The following is an 18,501-nucleotide window of genomic DNA, read 5'->3' as shown; positions in this document are numbered from 1 at the left end:
GGCCTGCCATGGCAGGGACAGCTCCCACTGTCCCAGGGTGCCTTGGGCACTGCCAGGGATCCAGGGGCAGCCCCAGCAAATCCGGGAATTCCAGCCCAGCCAGGAATTCCTTGCCAAGATCCCAGCCCAAGCTCCCCTTTCCCAGTGGGAGCCATTCCCTGGCTCCTGTCCCTCTGTCCCTTGTCCCCAGTCCCTCTCCAGCTCTCCTGGAGCCCCTCCAGGCCCTGCCAGGGGCTCTGAGCTCTGCCCGGAGCCTTCCATTATCCTGGGGAACATTCCCAGCTCTCCCAGAGCAGAGGAGCTCCAGAATCCTGGAATGGGTTGGGTGGGAAGGGACCTTAAATCCCATCCCTTTCCATGGGCAGGGACACCTCCCACTGTCCCAGGTGGATCCAATCCCAGTGTCCAACCTGGCCTTGGGCACTCCAGGGATCCAGGGGCAGCCCCAGCAGATCTGGGAATTCCAGCCCAGCCCCTCCCCGCCCTGACAGGGAAGAATTCCTCCCCAGATCCAACGTAAGTCTCGGCAGTTCCCGTTTACCTCTCCTTGTCCTGGCACCAGGTCGAAGGGGGCGAGCTCTGAGCTCGCATTAACGTGGCCAAAACCTTGGGCTGCCCCTCAGATCCCCAACCCCAAACCAAAAGGATCCCGAGCCCCAGGTACGAAACACCCCAGAGCCTCGAGCCCAAATCAAAAAACATCCCAGAGTCCTGAGCCCAAATCAAAAAACACCCCAGAGTCCCGAGCCCAAATCAAAAAACATCCCAGAGCCTCGAGCCCAAATCAAAAAACACCCCAGAGCCTCGAGCCCAAATCAAAGAACACCCCAGAGCCTCGAGCCCAAATCAAAGAACACCCCAGAGTCCCGAGCCCAAATCAAAAAACACCCCAGAGCCTCGAGCCCAAATCAAAAAACATCCCAGATCCTCTAGCCCAAATCAAAGAACACCCCAGAGCCTCGAGCCCAAATCAAAAAACATCCCAGAGTCCCGAGCCCAAATCAAAAAACATCCCAGAGTCCTGAGCCCCAGGTACGAAACATCCCAGAGCCTCGAGCCCAAATCAAAAAAATACCCCAGAGCCCCGAGCCCAAATCAAAAAACACCCCAGAGTCCCGAGCCCAAATCAAAAAACATCCCAGAGTCCCGAGCCCAAATCAAAAAACATCCCAGAGCCTCGAGCCCAAATCAAAAAACACCCCAGAGTCCCGAGCCCCAAAATGAAAATCATCCCAGCTCCTGCCACGGCCGGGCATGAGAGGAGCCGGGTCCCAGATGGGATTTTGATACACAGCCCCGGAGAAGCTCCTCGATGCCTTGTTTGAAGAAGGATGGCGTTAAAATCACCCTCCCCATTACCCGACACTAATGGGGCTCAGTGCATTATTCCTATCAAAGTGCAATTTGCATTTACAAAGGGATCCCGGGAAGTGATGGATGGGGAAGGAATGGAGGAAGCCTTGTAAAGCCTTGGAGCGTGCTCGCGGTGGAGGAACTTCCCGGCACCAGGCGCTTTTCCCCGCACCTTCCCCTCCACCCCAGCCCGTGACGTCGGCTGGAATGAACATTCCGGCCCTCGCCTTTCACCCCACAGCCCATCAATAAAAGCTGGAAGAGCTGGAGGAGTGGGAATACTCATTTATCTTCATTAGGACTCTGGCCAGCTCCTCTGATCACCACGTCGGCGTCGCCGGGGAGAGAAAAAGCTACTGTTCCTTTTTCCCTGGATTCCCGGCCCACACACCCGAGCAGAGCGCTGGGATCCCGCTCAGCACCTGCCCTGGGTGGAGGGAAAATGGGATTTTGGGGAGATTTCCCTTCCCTCTGCTCCTTCACGGAAGAGAGCAGTGGGGAGAGACAAGGAGAAAACAAATGAATGCCAGGAGATCCCATCAGGGAGGGCGATGAAAGAGGAGGAGCCCTGGCAGACTGGGAGAAGGTGGAATGGGAGTCTTGGGAATGATCCTGGGCAGGACCAGGAGTTGGACTCGATGATCCCTGGGGTCCCTTCCCACTCAGCACATTCCATGATTCCGTGATCTGTGGCTCAAGGATCTTAAAGGGATAAAGGAAGTCCTGGCCCCAAAGCTCAGCCCCCATCCCAAATCCCCACATTCCCAACGTGCATTGCCTGTTTAAAGCTCCTATTTTGGATAAGGGGGATAATTTTGGGAAAGGCACTTCATCCTCCCTGCCCTTCCCAAGGTTTCCTCCCAGGGACATGCGGAAAGTCCCCTCAAGTCCCCTCCAAACCTTGCTGAGGGACAGACCCAGCTGCTGCTGTCCTCAGGGACGTCCCACATCCTCCCTGGACACTGTCCCGCCTCTTCCCATGAAGGACATTCCTGGGAGATGCTCCTGGGCTCACGGAATGACCAGAGGTTCCAAATTCCTCCCAAAAACCATCAGCAGCTCCGGGATAATTCTCCCAGTGCCAATCCAGAGGGGTTGTCTTGGCATCTAAGTGACGTCACCTGGAAGGGGACAGCATCTTTGAGGAAACCTGATGGAGAAGTGACACAGGGACCCCGCTGCTGCCGGGGCGGGGGGGTCCATCCCACCCGCGTGGATCCATAAATGAGGCATCTGCTCCGGGATGGCTCTTTGGGATTCCCTGGAACTCTCGGAGATGGAGGCATCTCCTCCCGAGGCTGAGGGCTCAGAGGGGCAGGAGCCGTCCTCCATGGAAGTGATCGTGCCTTGGGATGGCATGGACCTCCTGGAAGTGCCTTGGGATGGGACGGATCTCCTGGAAGTGCCTCGGGAGGGGATGAATCTCCTGGAAGTGCCTCAGGATGAGAGGAATCTCCTGGAACTGCCTCGGGATGGGACAAATCCCCTGGAAGTGCCTCAGGAGGGGACGGATCCCCTGGAAGTGCCTCAGGATGGGATGGATCTCCTGGAAGTGCCTCAGGATGGGACGGATCTCCTGGAAGTGCCTCAGGATGAGAGGAATCTCCTGGAAGTGCCTCGGGATGGGACGGATCTCCTGGAAGTGCCTCAGGAGGGGATGGATCTCCTGGAAGTGCCTCGGGATGGGACGGATCTCCTGGAAGTGCCTCGGGATGGGACGGACCTCCTGGAAGTGCCTCAGGAGGGGACAGACCTCCTGGAAGTGCCTCAGGATGGGACGGATCTCCTGGAAGTGCCTCAGGATGGGACGGATCCCCTGGAAGTGCCTCGGGATGGGATGGATCTCCTGGAAGTGCCTCGGGATGGGATGGATCCCCTGGAAATGCCTCGGGAGGGGACGGATCTCCTGGAAGTGCCTCAGGAGGGGATGGATCTCCTGGAAGTGCCTCGTGGCCTGGCACAGCCCAAATCCATGGCAGTAGGAAAGATGAGGAGGGATGAACTTGGCTGCTCCACTCCGGGCTTGGAGAAGGGAGTGGAGACTGGGAAAATCCCTGGCTGAGCCAGGCCATTCTCTGGGAAGACACCGAGATTCCCAAACATTTCTCCTGGCTGGACACAGACATTTCACCTGTCCGGGCTTCCTCGGTCCCCTCACCCTGACTCGACCACCCAAAATCCCAGAGGTGAATCCCAGGTGGGAGAGTCGCCGCTCACCTTCCAGCTCTGGGAAGAATCAAGGGATCTAAAGCTGCGTGGGATGAATCCCTCACCCACAATTAGAGGAGGAGGCAGGATTTGGGGTCCTCAGAGCACCAGCTTCCCAAAAATGAGGGAATTGGGTGTTTTTTCTTCTCATCGTAACTGTGGGATCATTTTTCTACGGTGTTTTTCCCCCTTGGTTTCATTTTGGCGCCCTTGGCCACGCTCCAGGCTCCAGCCCCAGCTGAGGTGGCAGAAGTGTGGAGCCAGGGGTGACCCCTCAGCCCTGTCCCCAGCAGCAAATCCACCCTGGAGAGCAGCAAACAAATCCAGCAGGGAATTCTGGCACTAAAAATGATGGATTGGGAGCAGCGCTGCTCTCCCAGCATTTTACAGGCTGCTCCCACAGGAGTTATTGCCTGGATTTTCCCTGGTTTATGGGATTAACAACCACATCAGCTCTGCCCTTCCCACCCCTCCTGGTGCCTGGCAAGGACCTTTTTTTGTCTAATCACCCAAACAACGTCGTTCAGTCTCACTCGGCCACCCTTGGCCGGATCTGGGCTCTGCTCTGGACTCACAAAGGTCCCCAGACCCAAAAACGTCCAAATCGCAGAAGATACTCGCAAAAAGTCCTTCCTGTAGCTAAAGCCTCACTGGGGGCCTGAGAAATGGGAGAGAACAAACAAAAAACCCAAAAAACTCCTTTTCCTCTCACCTGCCCTAGCCATGGGAGCTGCAGAAGGTCCCGCAGGACGCACGAGGACTCCACAGGGTTTTCACGGGCTGGAGCTGGGGCTGGGAGGTTCAGGCTGGATTCCAGGGAAAGGTTCCTCATTCCAGCCAATTCCTGGTGGGCACAGAGAACATTCCAGAAGCCGGTGATGGATTTGGAAGCTGCTGCAAAACGTTTTCCTCACCCAGCCACTGCAGACTTTCAGATCTTCCCTCCCTGGCCCTTCTGGTCTCCCAGTATCCCAATTCCAGGCTGGCTCCAGCACCACAGCACAAAATTTGGGATCCCTGGCACCAAAGAAATGGGATGGTGGGAGCATTCCCAGTTCACGCCTTCCCTATTCCATCGTTTTTGGTGTTTCCCTCAGCCTCGCCCCCAAACAAACCCCTTCAGCTTTCCTTGGGAGGAATTTCCCCTGGAGGATCGAGGGAGAGAGAGGCTGGAAAATCACATTTAGGAAGGATGGAGGCCGGGAATCACGATGGAGGCTTTTCCAGTGCCAGCTGACACAGGAACTGTGGGATCACAATTTCGGGACAGAATCAGTTTTTATGGAATGGTTTGTGCTGGGAGGACCTCACAGACAATCCATGGGAACGGACACCTTCCCCTAGACCAGGCTGCTCCAAACTCTCCTTTTCCAGCTGGAAATCAGTCGGGAAAACTGAGGGATTCTCAAAAAAATAAAGAGGGATTCTCCCTGTCTTTGCTCCAGGAATGACAATCCCAGCTGCTCCAGGCACAGCCTTAATTTGCAAAAAGGAGCCTTCTGGAAATTAAAAAAAAAAAAAAAAAGAAAAAGAAAGAAATTAAAAATAAAATAATGCAAATTAATATTTGCAATTAGAATTAATGACCAAATGACCAGATTCACTTAGGAATTTGGGGCTGCACGTTTGGAAATGATCCAAGCTGGGAAGACCTGAGTTTGGGAAAGCTGAGCCTGGCTGGCCATGGCACATCTTCTCCGGGATCATGGAAGAGCCTGGGATCATCCCCCAGCCCCGAGGAGACCTGGTGAGGCCAAACCTTCACCCACTGGATGACCTCCACAAAACCAGGGAGCCAAATCCATCCTGCCCCTCGGGAATTCTCCAGGCACAGTCCAGAGTCGTGCCCGAGAATCACCTGGGCAATAATTTAATAATTAAACCGTGAGGATAATTGGTGTCTGAGCCCTGGAACTGCTTAATTTGCTGGGATAGACACAGCCCCGGGGCTTTTGCTCCAGCCCATCCCCAGGAAAGCATCCCAAGGCTGGGAATTATCCCAGCAGGTGTGAATCGGGGTCAGGGCTGAGGGTTTGGGCTGGGGAAATCTCGCCCTGGTAACCCCACAAGGCCAGCCCCGACACATTCCCTGCTCCGCGCCCGAGCCCGGGATGCGTTTCCAACGAAACCAGAGGAGGATGAGTCACGGAATTCGGGTTTGGGGTGGAAAGGACCTGCAAGATCTTCCCATCCCCAGTCTCCTTCCAGCAGCTGGGAGCCAGACCCCAGCCAGATCCTATCGACCCCTGCGTGTCCCCGCAGGCCCCGGGCTGCTCCCAAACCTCTCCCGAGTCCAGGAACACCGGAGCCGGGCGGGAAGACTCCCGGGGTCTGGATGCGCGGGATCACGCCCGGGGTTTTTCGTTCCTGGGGATTTTCTGTCTCTGCTGGCGGCCACGGGGGAGTTTTGGTGCCGGAATGTCCAGGAGATGGCTTTGAAAGCTGTGTGTGCCCAGCGTTCCCTTAGGGATGAGCTGGAGCTGCCTTCTGGCAGCCATGGAATTGTGGAATGATTTGGGATGGAAGGGACTTTAATCCCATCCCATTCCCACCCCTGCCGTGGCAGAGACACCTCCCACTGCCCCAGGTGCTCCAAGCGCCTCCAGCCTGGCCTGGGGCACTTCCAGGGATGCTGGAATTGGATGAGGCGAGTCCAGGCCCTTGGAAACAAAAGGTTGGATGGGGCTTGGAGCACCCTGGGATGGCAGAAGTTGTCCCTGCCAGGGGGTTGGGATCAGCTGGGCTTTAAGGGCCCTTCCAGCCCATTCCATGAAGAAAACAAAGGTGGATCGTTCACCCCTGGCTGGCTGCAGACACCTTCCCCTGGGAATGGCTGCGCTTCCCAAGCTCAGACACCTGAGGGATTGCAGCCTGGGAATGCTGCCGAGATCCCTCCCGAGATGGACCTTCCCCCTCAGCTGAGCTACGGATGGTCCAAAGGGATCCAAACTCCAGGGGCCGGGACACTCGGATCACCTCCTCAACCCCCAGCTGGACACGGGGTTTGACCCCGTCAAACAGCAAAATTCCCAACCAATCCCACCAAGGAGTGAATTCCCCACTGGGGTCTTACATCCCTCAAGCCATTGCCTTTCCATAGAGAGGAAGATTCCTTGGAGCAGGGTCTCTCCGAGCAGGGAAGGAGATGGGGATGGGCATCAAGGAAACTCAGGGGATGCTCAGCTCAGGTTCTCAGGCTCTTGGATCGTGCTCTGCCCCAAAATCCCATTTATTCCAACTTTTCCCTACATCCTGCCCTCAGAACAGATGGACTTAAGGGGACTTATCCCAGGTTTATCCCAGTCTGTTCCCAAAAAGAGGCACTGGAGGGGTTTCACAGCTCAGGCTGCAATGCCAGGGCCAGAAGAAAGGAAATTTCCACCTAGGAAATTCCAGCTGGGAATTTCTGCCTCCAACAGCCACAGCTCCAGTCCAGGGACACTGAGGCAGCAGCTGCTCAGGTTCTTCCCCCAAATTTCTGCTTTCTCCTTTTCCAGTGGAACCAAGGGCAGGGGAAGACCGGGATAAAGCTCTCTCACATCCCAATCCCTGGGAACCTCAGCCAGGATTTTCTTCTTCCCATCCCAGGCAGAGGTGTCTGATTCCCACCAAAAGAGCTAATTTGTGCAATAAACCTGAATTTTCCATGATCACGCCCTACAAAGCGAATCCCACTGCCTCAAAAACCCCAAAGCTGCATCCCAACAAGGAAAAACGCCGGATTCAGGCGCGTTGGGAATGCTGGGGGAGGAGCAGCCCCTCCTTGGCAGAGGGCTCATCCCTCAGAGTGGGCAAAATCAAGGATATTCACCCAAAAGCCACTCTCCCCCTTCTCTGCGGGCTCCTTCTGCTCGGAATCATCATCCTGTGGAGAAGGGGAAGAGGCAGAGGTGGGAGAAGAGGGAAGACCTGTCCCGACAGGACAGCCTGGAGGATGCTGCCTGGAGCGTGCCTGGAGATCCAGGGCCTGCCTGGAAAACCCGGGACCTGCCTGGAAAACCCGGGACCTGGGCTGGAAAACCCGGGACCTGGGCTGGAAAACCCGGGACCTGGGCTGGAAAACCCGGGACCTGGGCTGGAAAACCCGGGACCTGGGCTGGAAAACCCGGGACCTGGGCTGGAAAACCCGGGACCTGGGCTGGAAAACCCGGGACCTGCCTGGAAAACCCGGGACCTGGGCTGGAAAACCCGGGACCTGGGCTGGAAAACCCGGGACCTGGGCTGGAAAACCCGGGACCTGCCTGGAAAACCCGGGACCTGCGCTGGAAAACCCGGGACCTGCGCTGGAAAACCCGGGACCTGCGCTGGAAAACCCGGGACCTGCCTGGAAAACCCGAGACCTGGGCTGGAAAACCCGGGACCTGGGCTGGAAAAACCGGGACCTGGGCTGGAAAAACCGGGACCTGCGCTGGAAAACCCGGGACCTGGGCTGGAAAAACCGGGACCTGCCTGGAAAACCCGGGACCTGGGCTGGAAAACCCGGGACCTGCCTGGAAAAACCAGGACCTGGGCTGGAAAACCCGGGACCTGGGCTGGAAAACCCGGGACCTGCCTGGAAAAACCAGGACCTGGGCTGGAAAACCCGGGACCTGCCTGGAAAAACCAGGACCTGGGCTGGAAAACCCGGGACCTGCCTGGAAAACCCGGGACCTGCCTGGAAAACCCGGGACCTGCCTGGAAAACCCGGGACCTGGGCCGGGAAGTGCCCGGTGGGGCCGAGGGAAAGGTCAGAGCCGAGGATTTGAGGAGGAGAGGAGCCCAAGGCTGCCCATCATCCAGGGATTTTTGGCACTAACATTCCCGGAGGAGAAGAAGGAAGGAAATTTCCACCTAGGAAACTCCAGCTGGGAATTTTCACTTCCAACAAGCCACAGCTCCAAGCCAGGGGCAGCGAGTGAGCAGCTGCTCCCAGGAATTCCTGCTCTCTCCCGCTCCTCCGGTGGGCACGGAGCATCCCGTGCCCTGCACAGCCCCGGGGCCACCAGATCGAGCCTGGAGAGAGGGAGAGGAGAATTCCAGGCTCGCTCCAGGTGTCCCGGGACGTCGGGATGGCTTTTCCAGGGGTGTGTCCGCAGGACCAACGCGAGCACGGGGACAGCAAAGCCCCGGGGCCACCGGGCGAGGAGAAAGGAGGCGGCAGCGGGGAGCCGAGGAGCGGCTCGCTGCCTCCTCCGACATCTGCAGCGGTGGCTAATGAATACAAACGAGCGCCCCGTGCCCCGCCGGGGGTCTTTAACACTTCGCACGTCCCGGTGACAGTGAGCGATGGTCCCCGCCGGCAGCGCCCGCATCCCGGGCGGCCCCTCCGCGCCGGGAGATGAACGAGCGCCCGGCAGACGCGGCAGCGCCGTCGTTTGTCATCCGCCCCTTCCTTTCACCTTTCGGGAGCAAATCCCCTTCGGGCGCCTCGGTACCTGCGAGGGCCCCGCTGGGTCAGGGAGGGGCGGCGGTGATCGATGCCTCCTCCCGGATAATCGCATCCAGCGCCGGGCAGATATGGATGGGCTCCCGCCTTTGATCCAATCATCCAATTAGTGCCCCCGCGGAATGCAATTAGCGCGGCTGGAGCCACGTGGGGCGCGGGATGGGGCATGGAGGAGGGCGATTCCTGGATTCCTGTCTCCTGTCTGCCCACCTGGGATGCGCCGGGCAGGGAAGGAGGAAAGTCCTGTTGGTCCAAATCCTGATCTCACCCCACCGCCCTCCTTTCTGGACCGTCCTCAGCCTCTCCCGGGAGCTGGTTTCCTGACCCGGGACCCGGTTTCCCGGCCCGGGACCCGGTTTCCCGGCCCGGGACCCGGTTTGCCAGCCCGGGACCCGGTTTCCCAGCCCGGGACCCGGTTTGCCAGCCCGGGACCGGGATTCCCGGCCCGGGACCCGGTTTCCCAGCCCGGGACCCGGTTTCCCAGCCCGTGCCCGCAGTTCTCGCCCTGCACGCCACGCTCCGCGCCTGCTGGACCCCATCCAGCCCTCCCCGCCTTATCTCGGCCTTATCTCGCTCCTTATCACCGGCCAGCCTATCTCGGATCGGCTCACCTCCTTCTCCCGGCTCCTGCGGTGACGGCTGGGGCTCATCAGCTCCCTCTCCCCCGGGATTCTCGCTCCCGGGAGCCCTGGTGGTCCTGGTCCGGCGGCCACCTGCCCATCCCTTCCACTGCAGGTGTTTTCGGAGCGGAAGAAATCGTGGAATTACAGAACGGGTTGGGAAAGGAGCTTAAATCCCATCCAATCCCACTCCATCCATGGGCACGGACACCTCCCACTGCCCCAGGTGGATCCAGCCTGGCCTTGGGCATTCCATGGATCCAGGGGCAGCCACGGCAGATCTGGGAATTCCAGCCCAGCCCCTGCCCACTCTCCCAGCCAGGAATTCCTTCCCAAAATCCCATCCATCCCTGCCATGTTTCAGTCCAGGACAGCCCTGCCCGTGGCACACGATAGGAAAAGGCACCCCACAGGTGCGTGAGGGCATCTCCCAACGTCCCAAACCTTCTCCTGCCGCATTCCCGGGGCTCCCTGGAGGAGGCGAATCCCACCTGGAGGAGTCAGACTCACCCGGCAGCTCCACTTCCCGATGATCCCAGCGGGAAGGCGGTGAGGAGGTGAAGCGAGGTCAGGGCTCGGGAGCAGTGCTGAGAAATATTTGTCTCGCCTGGATCAGGGAAAAGCAGGAGGAACGGAAAACCTCCCTGCTTGGGGTGGCTTGTGGGGTGGTTGGGTGTCCTGGGCAGGGCCAGGAGCGAGGCTGGGTGATCCCTGGGGGTCCCTTCCCACCTGGATATTCCCTGATTCCATGGTTTGGTGAAAAATGGGCTGGCAAGGCATCCCTGGGGCTGGAACGGCGGCTCAGGGCTGGGAGGGCACGAGGGGTGACAGTGAGGACACGAGGGGTGTCCCAGGGACATGAGGGGTGACAGTGAGGACATGAGGGGTGACAGGAAGGACATGAGGGGTGTCCCAGGGACACGAGGGATGTACTGAGGACACGAGGGGCGACAGTGAGGACACGAGGGGTGACAGGAAGGACATGAGGGGTGTCCCAGGGACACGAGGGGTGTCCCAAGGACACGAGGGGTGACAGTGAGGACATGAGGGATGACAGTGAGGACACGAGGGGTGTCCCAGGGACACGAGGGATGTCCCAAGGACACGAGGGGTGACAGGAAGGACACGAGGGGTGTCCCAGGGACACGAGGGGTGACAGTGAGGACACGAGGGGTGTCCCAGGGACACGAGGGGTGACAGTGAGGACACGAGGGGTGTCCTGAGGACACGAGGGGTGTCCCAGGAACACGAGGGGTGTCCCGAGGACACGAGGGGAGCCCCGGGGCCCCGCTGAGGTTTGGCCCCGCTCCGGGCACAGGTTCAGGGCCTGGCCTCACCCAGGGGGACATCGGTGCCACCAAATCCCTGCCCCAAAACCCGCCCATGCTGCGCTTCCTGAGCCCTGAACCGGGAAGGACTGAGATCCTCTGAGCCAGGATTGTCCAGGATCCACAGGATTGTCCAGGATCCACTGATCCAGGATTATCCAGGGTCCACTGATCCAGGATTGTCCAGGATCCACAGGATTGTCCAGGATCCACTGATCCAGGATTATCCAGGATCCACAGGATTGTCCAGGATCCACTGATCCAGGATTATCCAGGGTCCACTGATCCAGGATTATCCAGGATCCACAGGATTATCCAGGGTCCACAGGATTGTCCAGGATCCTCTGATCCAGGAAGGTCTGAGATCCATCAATCCAGGATGATCCAAGATCCTCTGATCCAGGATGTCCCGGGATCCTCTGATCCAATAAGATCTGAGATCCACTGATCCATGGTGACCCGGGATCCTCTGATCCAGGAAGGTCCAGGATCTGCTGATCCAGGATGATCCCAGATCCCTTCCCACCCTCTCCCACCGGGGTCCCACGGTGCCGGACCACGTCCTGTCCCCACATCTCCACCTCCCACCTGGAGCATCCCAAAATTCACCAGGAAAGGGGATGGGGTGGCACAAAGGTCCTAAACCCTGGCAGTGGGGGGTTTCCTGGATTTTTGGGTCCTGCCTTGGGAGGAGATGGAATTTTCCCCTTTTTTCCATTACCAGGAAATGCTCAGAAGTATCCTGGTGAAATCTGGGAGATTCCCACCCTCCTTTTTCCCTCCCTTGTAGGGAAAGGCCCCTGGCAGAGGTGGAGCCACCAACAATTCCAGGGAATGTTTTCCTTCCTGCTGCTCCGAATTAACACCTGGGAATGCCCGTGCCAGGATCTGCCAGAACCCAGCAGGGATAAAGGGCTTCAAAAAAGGGATTTGGAGGAATTCATGGAATAGAAACCATCCAGGAATCTCTGCCATCCCATGGATATTCCCTAAATCCTTCATCCTACACAAACACCACATCACCTGCTTGAGCCATCCCGTGAAATCTCCACATCTCCAGAATCCTGGAGTGGTTTGGGTGGAAAAGGGACCTTAAATCCCAACCAGTTCCATGGGCAGAGACAATTCCCACTGTCCCAGGTGGATCCAACCCCAGTGTCCAACCTGGCCTTGGGATCTAGGGGCAGCCACAACAAATCTGGGAATTCCAACCCAGCCCCTCCCCACCCTCCCAGGGAGAAATTTTTGGATAGAAACCAATTAAAATCCCCCCAAGATTTGGGCAAAACTTGGTTTCTGCTCAGGACAACGAGGAAAGGTGGAATCCAACGCTCATCCAGGGATTTTCTTCTCCTTGGATCCCCCATAAACCTGGGTGTTCCAGCAGCCAGGTGTCCGAAGGGGATGTGGAATTTTATCCTTTATGGGATTTAGGGGTCAGTTTTGCCCAGGGGCACACAGAGCCAGGCGAGGCGTTAATGAAACAGTTAAATGCTGTATTTGTTTAATTGGAATTACACCAGGATAAATGTCCAACATGCTAATTTCTAACAGAATTGAACCTGTAAACCATGCAGACCTTTCTCCAACCATTCCAGCTCTTTTTTCTCATGGAATCAGTAGCTCTGCTAGCGAGTTTTAAGGAAAAAAAAAAAAATCAAAACAAACAACAAAATTCCCTTTAAAGTTAAACCTAATTTGCTAAATTTTCCCCTTATTGTGCAACGACTTGTGCAAAAAAAGCTGTTTTCACCACCTCGATTCCCAAAATCAGGTCCTTCCACCCCAAAATCAATGGGAAAAGGCAACCCCGGCGGGCAGGGAGGGATGTGGGATGGGAGTGTGGGGGGTTTTCCTGGCAAAATCTGAGGGATGAGCCAAGGCAGGGAGCAGCTTGGATTGGACAGGATTCCAGAGCTTCCCAAGGAATTTTCAGGAAGCTGCAGGTGGGGATGGATCCCAGCTCTGGGAAAAGCTTCCCAAATCCAGCCCTGGGGGCGAGGGAGGGGCTGGAGATCGGAGCAGCAACTTTGGGGTGATGCAAGGCCCCCCCTGAGCTCCCCCCCTCCATCCCGGCGTTTTTGGGGTGAATCCCAGCCAATCCCGGTGTGTTCGGGTCGCTTCCCTCCATCCCGGCGTTTTTGGGGTGAATCCCAGCCAATCCCGGTGTGTTCGGGTCGCTTCCCGCCGATCCACGGCGTTCCCAGAGGACAGCAGAGCTGGGATCATCCCGGACTCATTTGGGATGGGGTTTATGGGATTTGTGTTCCCTTGGAGCTGCCAGCAGTGGGATAAATTATGGAATCGTGCCGGGGGGGGATACGAGGGGTCTCCAGCCCTGTGGAGCTGTAGGAAAAATGGGACAGAGACCCCAAAAATCCTGGGACACGAATCCAGCCGGAGCGTGGGACGGTGTTTGGATGCTCCAAACCCCTCCAAGGCCCTAAAAAGCACCAAACCCAACCCAGAACTAACGGGAAAAGCCTTGGGAGACACCCAAGGGTGAGGAATCTCTGCCTAGGATTTGGATTCTGGCTGGAATTTGATCCCAAAATTTCGGCACGAGGGCAGCGATGCCCCCGGAGCAGCCCCAGCTCCATCCCAGCCTCGCTTCCAAGGAATCTGGGGCCACCACGACCATTCCCACAGCTCCTGCCCGAAATTCCACCTTCCCCAAAGCCGCCAATCCCAAAACAGCATCATCCCAATTTTTCCTGTCCCCATCCAAGCGGGAGCTGGGATTGGATCTGGAACAAAGTGCAAAAATCACTGGGAGCATCTGGCTTGAGCTCCAGAACTCCAGCCCCAGGAATACCCAAAAAATCCCAGGAAAACCCCTCCTTTCCCACCTCCCATGTGCTGATGGCTCAGGGAGAACATCCTATGGATGGGTTGGGCTGCACATTCCCACTCTGGACACCTTTTATGAGATTATTCCCAACTCCTGGAATGCCTGACAACTCCTGAAGAAGGAGAGAAGCTTCTTAGGAAGCCAAATTTGGGTTTTAATAGAATTTTTCCCACTGGTGCTGGAATATATTTGCTGGAGCTGCGAAAAATTATGGGATAATCCAATTTCCTTTTGTTAAAAAAATAAAATCCACTAAGGAATGTTCAGTGGATGTGGAGGGAGGTGTGAGAGCAGCATTATTTATTCTTGGAAGATGGAAATCTTGGATTTGGGTCCTGACCCCTTTCCCACCCCCTTTTAAATTCCCTGCAGTGACTTTTCCCTCCTAAGCAATTCCATCCGTGTCGGAGGACACCCATCATTAGGAAGAGACTGAGAGGGGATTTGGGATGTCTTCCAGGGATGGTTTTTTTTGGGGGGGCAATCTGTTTAAAAGATTAATTTTGTTTGGAAGTGATGGAACATCTCTTGGAACAAAAAGTTAATTGGGACCAGAGTCCCAAAATCCCATTTTTCATCCCGGGCTCTGACTTGCGGTTCCGGCTCTTGACCTCCCGAGATCAGGAACTCCCAGAATCTCTCCCCTGGCCGGATTTGACTTTCCCAGCAGCAAATCCTGAGTGCCAGGAGCCAGTCTGGAGGATCCCAATCCTGGTTTCTCCAAAAGGAACCTGAAGGAGCGGGAATGCCCATCCCAGGTCGCCGCTCCTGGAATTACAGCTCAGGGAGATGGGAAGGAGAGCCCAGCGTGGATTTGGGAAGGGCGGGAGCTGCCTGGGAAACGAGACCTTGCCTCGGCTGTGCTGGGGATTTTTTGTGGGAATACCTCGTGGAGTGAATTATAGGAGAGAAAAATGGAATTTCAGGATGGCAGCACAAAATCCCTTCCCCATGTCCCGGAGTTTCTGCTCCTTGTCCATCCCACTCAGAATTCCCATCCCTGGTCCCTCTCTGGGTCACTTCCAGAGGTGTCTCCAACGCCGATCCCTTTCTGGCCACGCTGACTCCAACCTTCCTTCACCTGCTGCTTTTCCCGTCATTCCTCTTCCATGTCCCTCCAGGAGGAGCTCACAAGGAACCCCTGATCCCTCTCCAAACCCAAGGAATTACAAAATTTCCCTCTTATTAATGAAAGCAACCCCTTGGTCCCTGTAGCTGGAGATGGCTGGCAGAGCCCAAGAGCTCCAGGGGGTCATTCCTGACCGAGTTCCCGTTTCATTTCGGGACTGAGCCAAAGGAAACTCCTCCAAATGAAAACCAAGCCCAAAATATTGCTGAGGAGCAAGGCGGGAAGGCAAAACCTCTGGATTAGTGCATCCATGGGGTTGGGAATGGGCACAGGAGCAGCAGTTCAGGGCTGCAACAACCACCAGGGAGATCGGAATTCCCTTCGCGGGTTTGGGAATGTGGCTGGACAACGTGAGGAATTAGAGGCAAAAGGGTGACAAGATGAGAAGGGTGAAAATTCCCCTCTGGAACTGGAATCCTGGGATTAAATCCTGCTGGTGGCCACCTGGTTTGAGCAGAGGATTTCCGGGGGCCTTGGGAACAGGGGGAATTTTATCCACAGGCACTTTGGAGCAGCACAACTCCATGGGGGATCTCCTGCTGTTCCAGGAGATTCCTGCTGGTCCAGCTCCAAAACTTCCTAGGGAAGTTTTCCCCATGGAACCACCAGGAGGAGAGGGAAGATGGGACACCAGCAGGGAAAAGAGAGGGAAAAACCCTTCCTGGACACCGGGAGATCCCAGTGTCCCTTCCCACTCCCCATCCATGGAAAAACCCTTCCTGGACACCAGGAGATCCCGGTGTCCCTTCCCACTCCCCATCCATGGAAAAACCCTTCCTGGACACCGGGAGATCCCGGTGTCCCTTCCCACTCCCCATCCATGGATGTCTCCAGCAGCATCCCAGCCCTGGAGCGCTGCCACAGGACACATTCCCAAATTATCCTTCAGCTGTCCCTTCCCAAATCTAATCCAGGTGGCCACTCCAAACCCTTCTCCGTAGTCCCACAGCCCCTGGCAGGTCCCGGAGTGGAGCTCAGGGATGGGAAAGGGTCGCAATTCCAGGGATTTGCAGTCTAATGTGGGAATCAGCTCATGGAGGGGGAAAAGAGGAGAAAAAAACCCTGGGAAATCCCTTTTTCCTGCCTAAATCCAAACCACAGGACACACCCAGGGTGACCCTCCTCCCTCTTCCCAGAGAACCCACGGCTCTTCCCAGATTTCTCAGTTGTCCAAGGGAATAAATTAACAAAAGGAAGGCAGGATGATCCCTTCAATTTGGCTTTGACAAAAAAAAAAACCCAAAAAACAACAAACCAAACAACCCAATCCGGGTGTGAACTTCTCCCAGGCTCCAAGAATTCCCATCGCTTCCTAAACCCCTGAAAATAGGAGTTTATCCAGGAGACTCCTGCCACCACCTCTTTTCCCGGGATTGTTCCGCCGGGAGGGTTTTGCCGCCGGGGGGAGGCTCCGCGGAGACTTTCCAGGCGAATAAAAAAATACAAATCTTCTCTCCCAACGAGATTCCCGAAGTCCCGGCTGCGGGAAGGGGATCCCGAGCCCCTCAGGAGTGGTGGCTGTTGATGAGGCCGCGCAGCTGCTTGGCCACGGTGTCGATCAACTTCTGCTTGTCCCGCTCGTTTTTCCGGAATTGGGCGAAAACGTTGTTTTTCCTGCTGGTGTCCCGCATCCTGCACGGAGCACAGACAGGTGATGGAACAGGGATTGGGAATGTCCATTGGTCTGAGAGGAGAACATGGAATTTCAAGCCTCTACACCAATTTTTGGGGCATTTTTCAGGCTTAAATCCCTCTAATCCCAAACAATGCCACTTTGGAGTCTCCCAATTCCCAGTAATTTTTCTGGAATTGGGGGAAAACGTTGTTTTTCCTGCTGGTGTCCCGCATCCTGCATGGAGCACAAACAGGTGATGGAACAGGGATTGGGAATGTCCAGCACTCAGAGAGCAGGACATGGAATTTCCAGGCTCTACACTAATTTTTGGGGCATTTTTCATGCCAATCAACGCCACTTTGGGATCTCCCAATTCCCACTCATTTTCCTGGAATTGGGGGAAAACATTGTTTTTCCTGCTGGTGTCCCGCATCCTGCACGGAGCACAGACAGGTGATGGAACAGGGATTGGGAATGTTCAGTGGTCTGAGAGGGGAACATGGAATTTCCAAGCTCTACACCAAATTTTGGGGAATTTTCCATCCCAATCAATGACACTGTGGGGTCTCCCCAATTCCCACTCATTTTCCTGGAATTGGGTGAAATGTTGTTTTTCCTGCTGGTGTCCCGCATCCTGCACGGAGCACAGACAGGTTATGGAACAGGGATTGGGAATGTCCATTGGTCTGAGAGGAGAACATGGAATTTCAAGCCTCTACACCAATTTTTGGGGCATTTTTCAGGCTTAAAACCCTCTAATCCCAAACAATGCCACTTTGGAGTCTCCCAATTCCCAGTAATTTTTCTGGAATTGGGGGAAAACGTTGTTTTTCCTGCTGGTGTCCTGCATCCTGCATGGAGCACAAACAGGTTATGGAACAGGGATTGGGAATGTCCAGCACTCAGAGAGCAGGACATGGAATTTCCAGGCTCCACACTAATTTTTGGGGCATTTTTCATGCCAATCAACACCACTTTGGGATCTCCCAATTCCCACTCATTTTCCTGGAATTGGGTGAAATGTTGTTTTTCCTGCTGGTGTCCCGCATCCTGCACGGAGCACAGACAGGTGATGGAACAGGGATTGGGAATGTTCATTGGTCTGAGAGGAGAACATGGAATTTCAAGCCTCTACACCAATTTTTGGGGCATTTTTCAGGCTTTAAATCCCTCCAATCCCAATCAAGGTCTCCCCAATTCCCATTAATTTTTCTGGAATTGGGGAAAACGTTGTTTTTCCTGCTGGTGTCCCGCATCCGGCACGGAGCACAAACAGGTTACGGAACAGGGATTGGGAATGTTCAGTGGTCTGAGAGGGGAACATGGAATTTCCAAGCTCTACACCAAATTTTGGGGAATTTTTCATCATCCCAATCAATGCCACTGTGGGGTCTCCCCAGTTCCCACTAATTTTTCCAGAATTGGATGAAAATGTTGTTTTTCCTGCTGGTGTCCCGCATCCTGCACGGAGCACAGACAGGTTATGGAACAGGGATTGGGAATGTTCAGTGGTCTGAGAGGGGAACATGGAATTTCCAAGCTCTACACCAAATTTTGGGGAATTTTCCATCCCAATCAATGACACTGTGGGGTCTCCCCAATTCCCATTCATTTTCCTGGAATTGGGTGAAATGTTGTTTTTCCTGCTGGTGTCCCGCATCCTGCACGGAGCACAGACAGGTTATGGAACAGGGATTGGGAATGTCCATTGGTCTGAGAGGAGAACATGGAATTTCCAGGCTCTACACCAATTTTTGGGGCATTTTTCAGGCTTAAATCCCTCCAATCCCAAACAATGCCACTTTGGAATCTCCCAATTCCCAGTAATTTTTCTGGAATTGGGGGAAAACGTTGTTTTTCCTGCTGGTGTCCTGCATCCTGCATGGAGCACAAACAGGTTATGGAACAGGGATTGGGAATGTTCAGTGGTCTGAGAGGGGAACATGGAATTTCCAGGCTCTACACCAAATTT

The 18,501-nt window shown here is 55.6% G+C and overlaps 1 protein-coding gene across 1 annotated transcript in view; it reads right to left on the bottom strand.

Moving 5' to 3' along the window:
* Positions 1–12,413: 12,413 nt before the first annotated feature.
* EXOC6B (exocyst complex component 6B) overlaps positions 12,414–18,501 on the bottom strand; it is a 318,901-nt gene continuing 312,813 nt past the window's right edge. The window contains exon 25 of the mRNA XM_077782659.1: positions 12,414–16,546. Within this exon, the coding sequence (XP_077638785.1) occupies positions 16,420–16,546 (127 nt within the window). The 3' untranslated portion in view covers positions 12,414–16,419. The remainder of the gene's footprint in view (positions 16,547–18,501) is intronic.

The sequence above is a fragment of the Lonchura striata genome, chromosome 4 (assembly GCF_046129695.1).
Source record: "Lonchura striata isolate bLonStr1 chromosome 4, bLonStr1.mat, whole genome shotgun sequence".
Lineage (NCBI taxonomy): Eukaryota > Metazoa > Chordata > Aves > Passeriformes > Estrildidae > Lonchura > Lonchura striata.
This window is presented reverse-complemented; position numbering and strand designations above follow the sequence as displayed.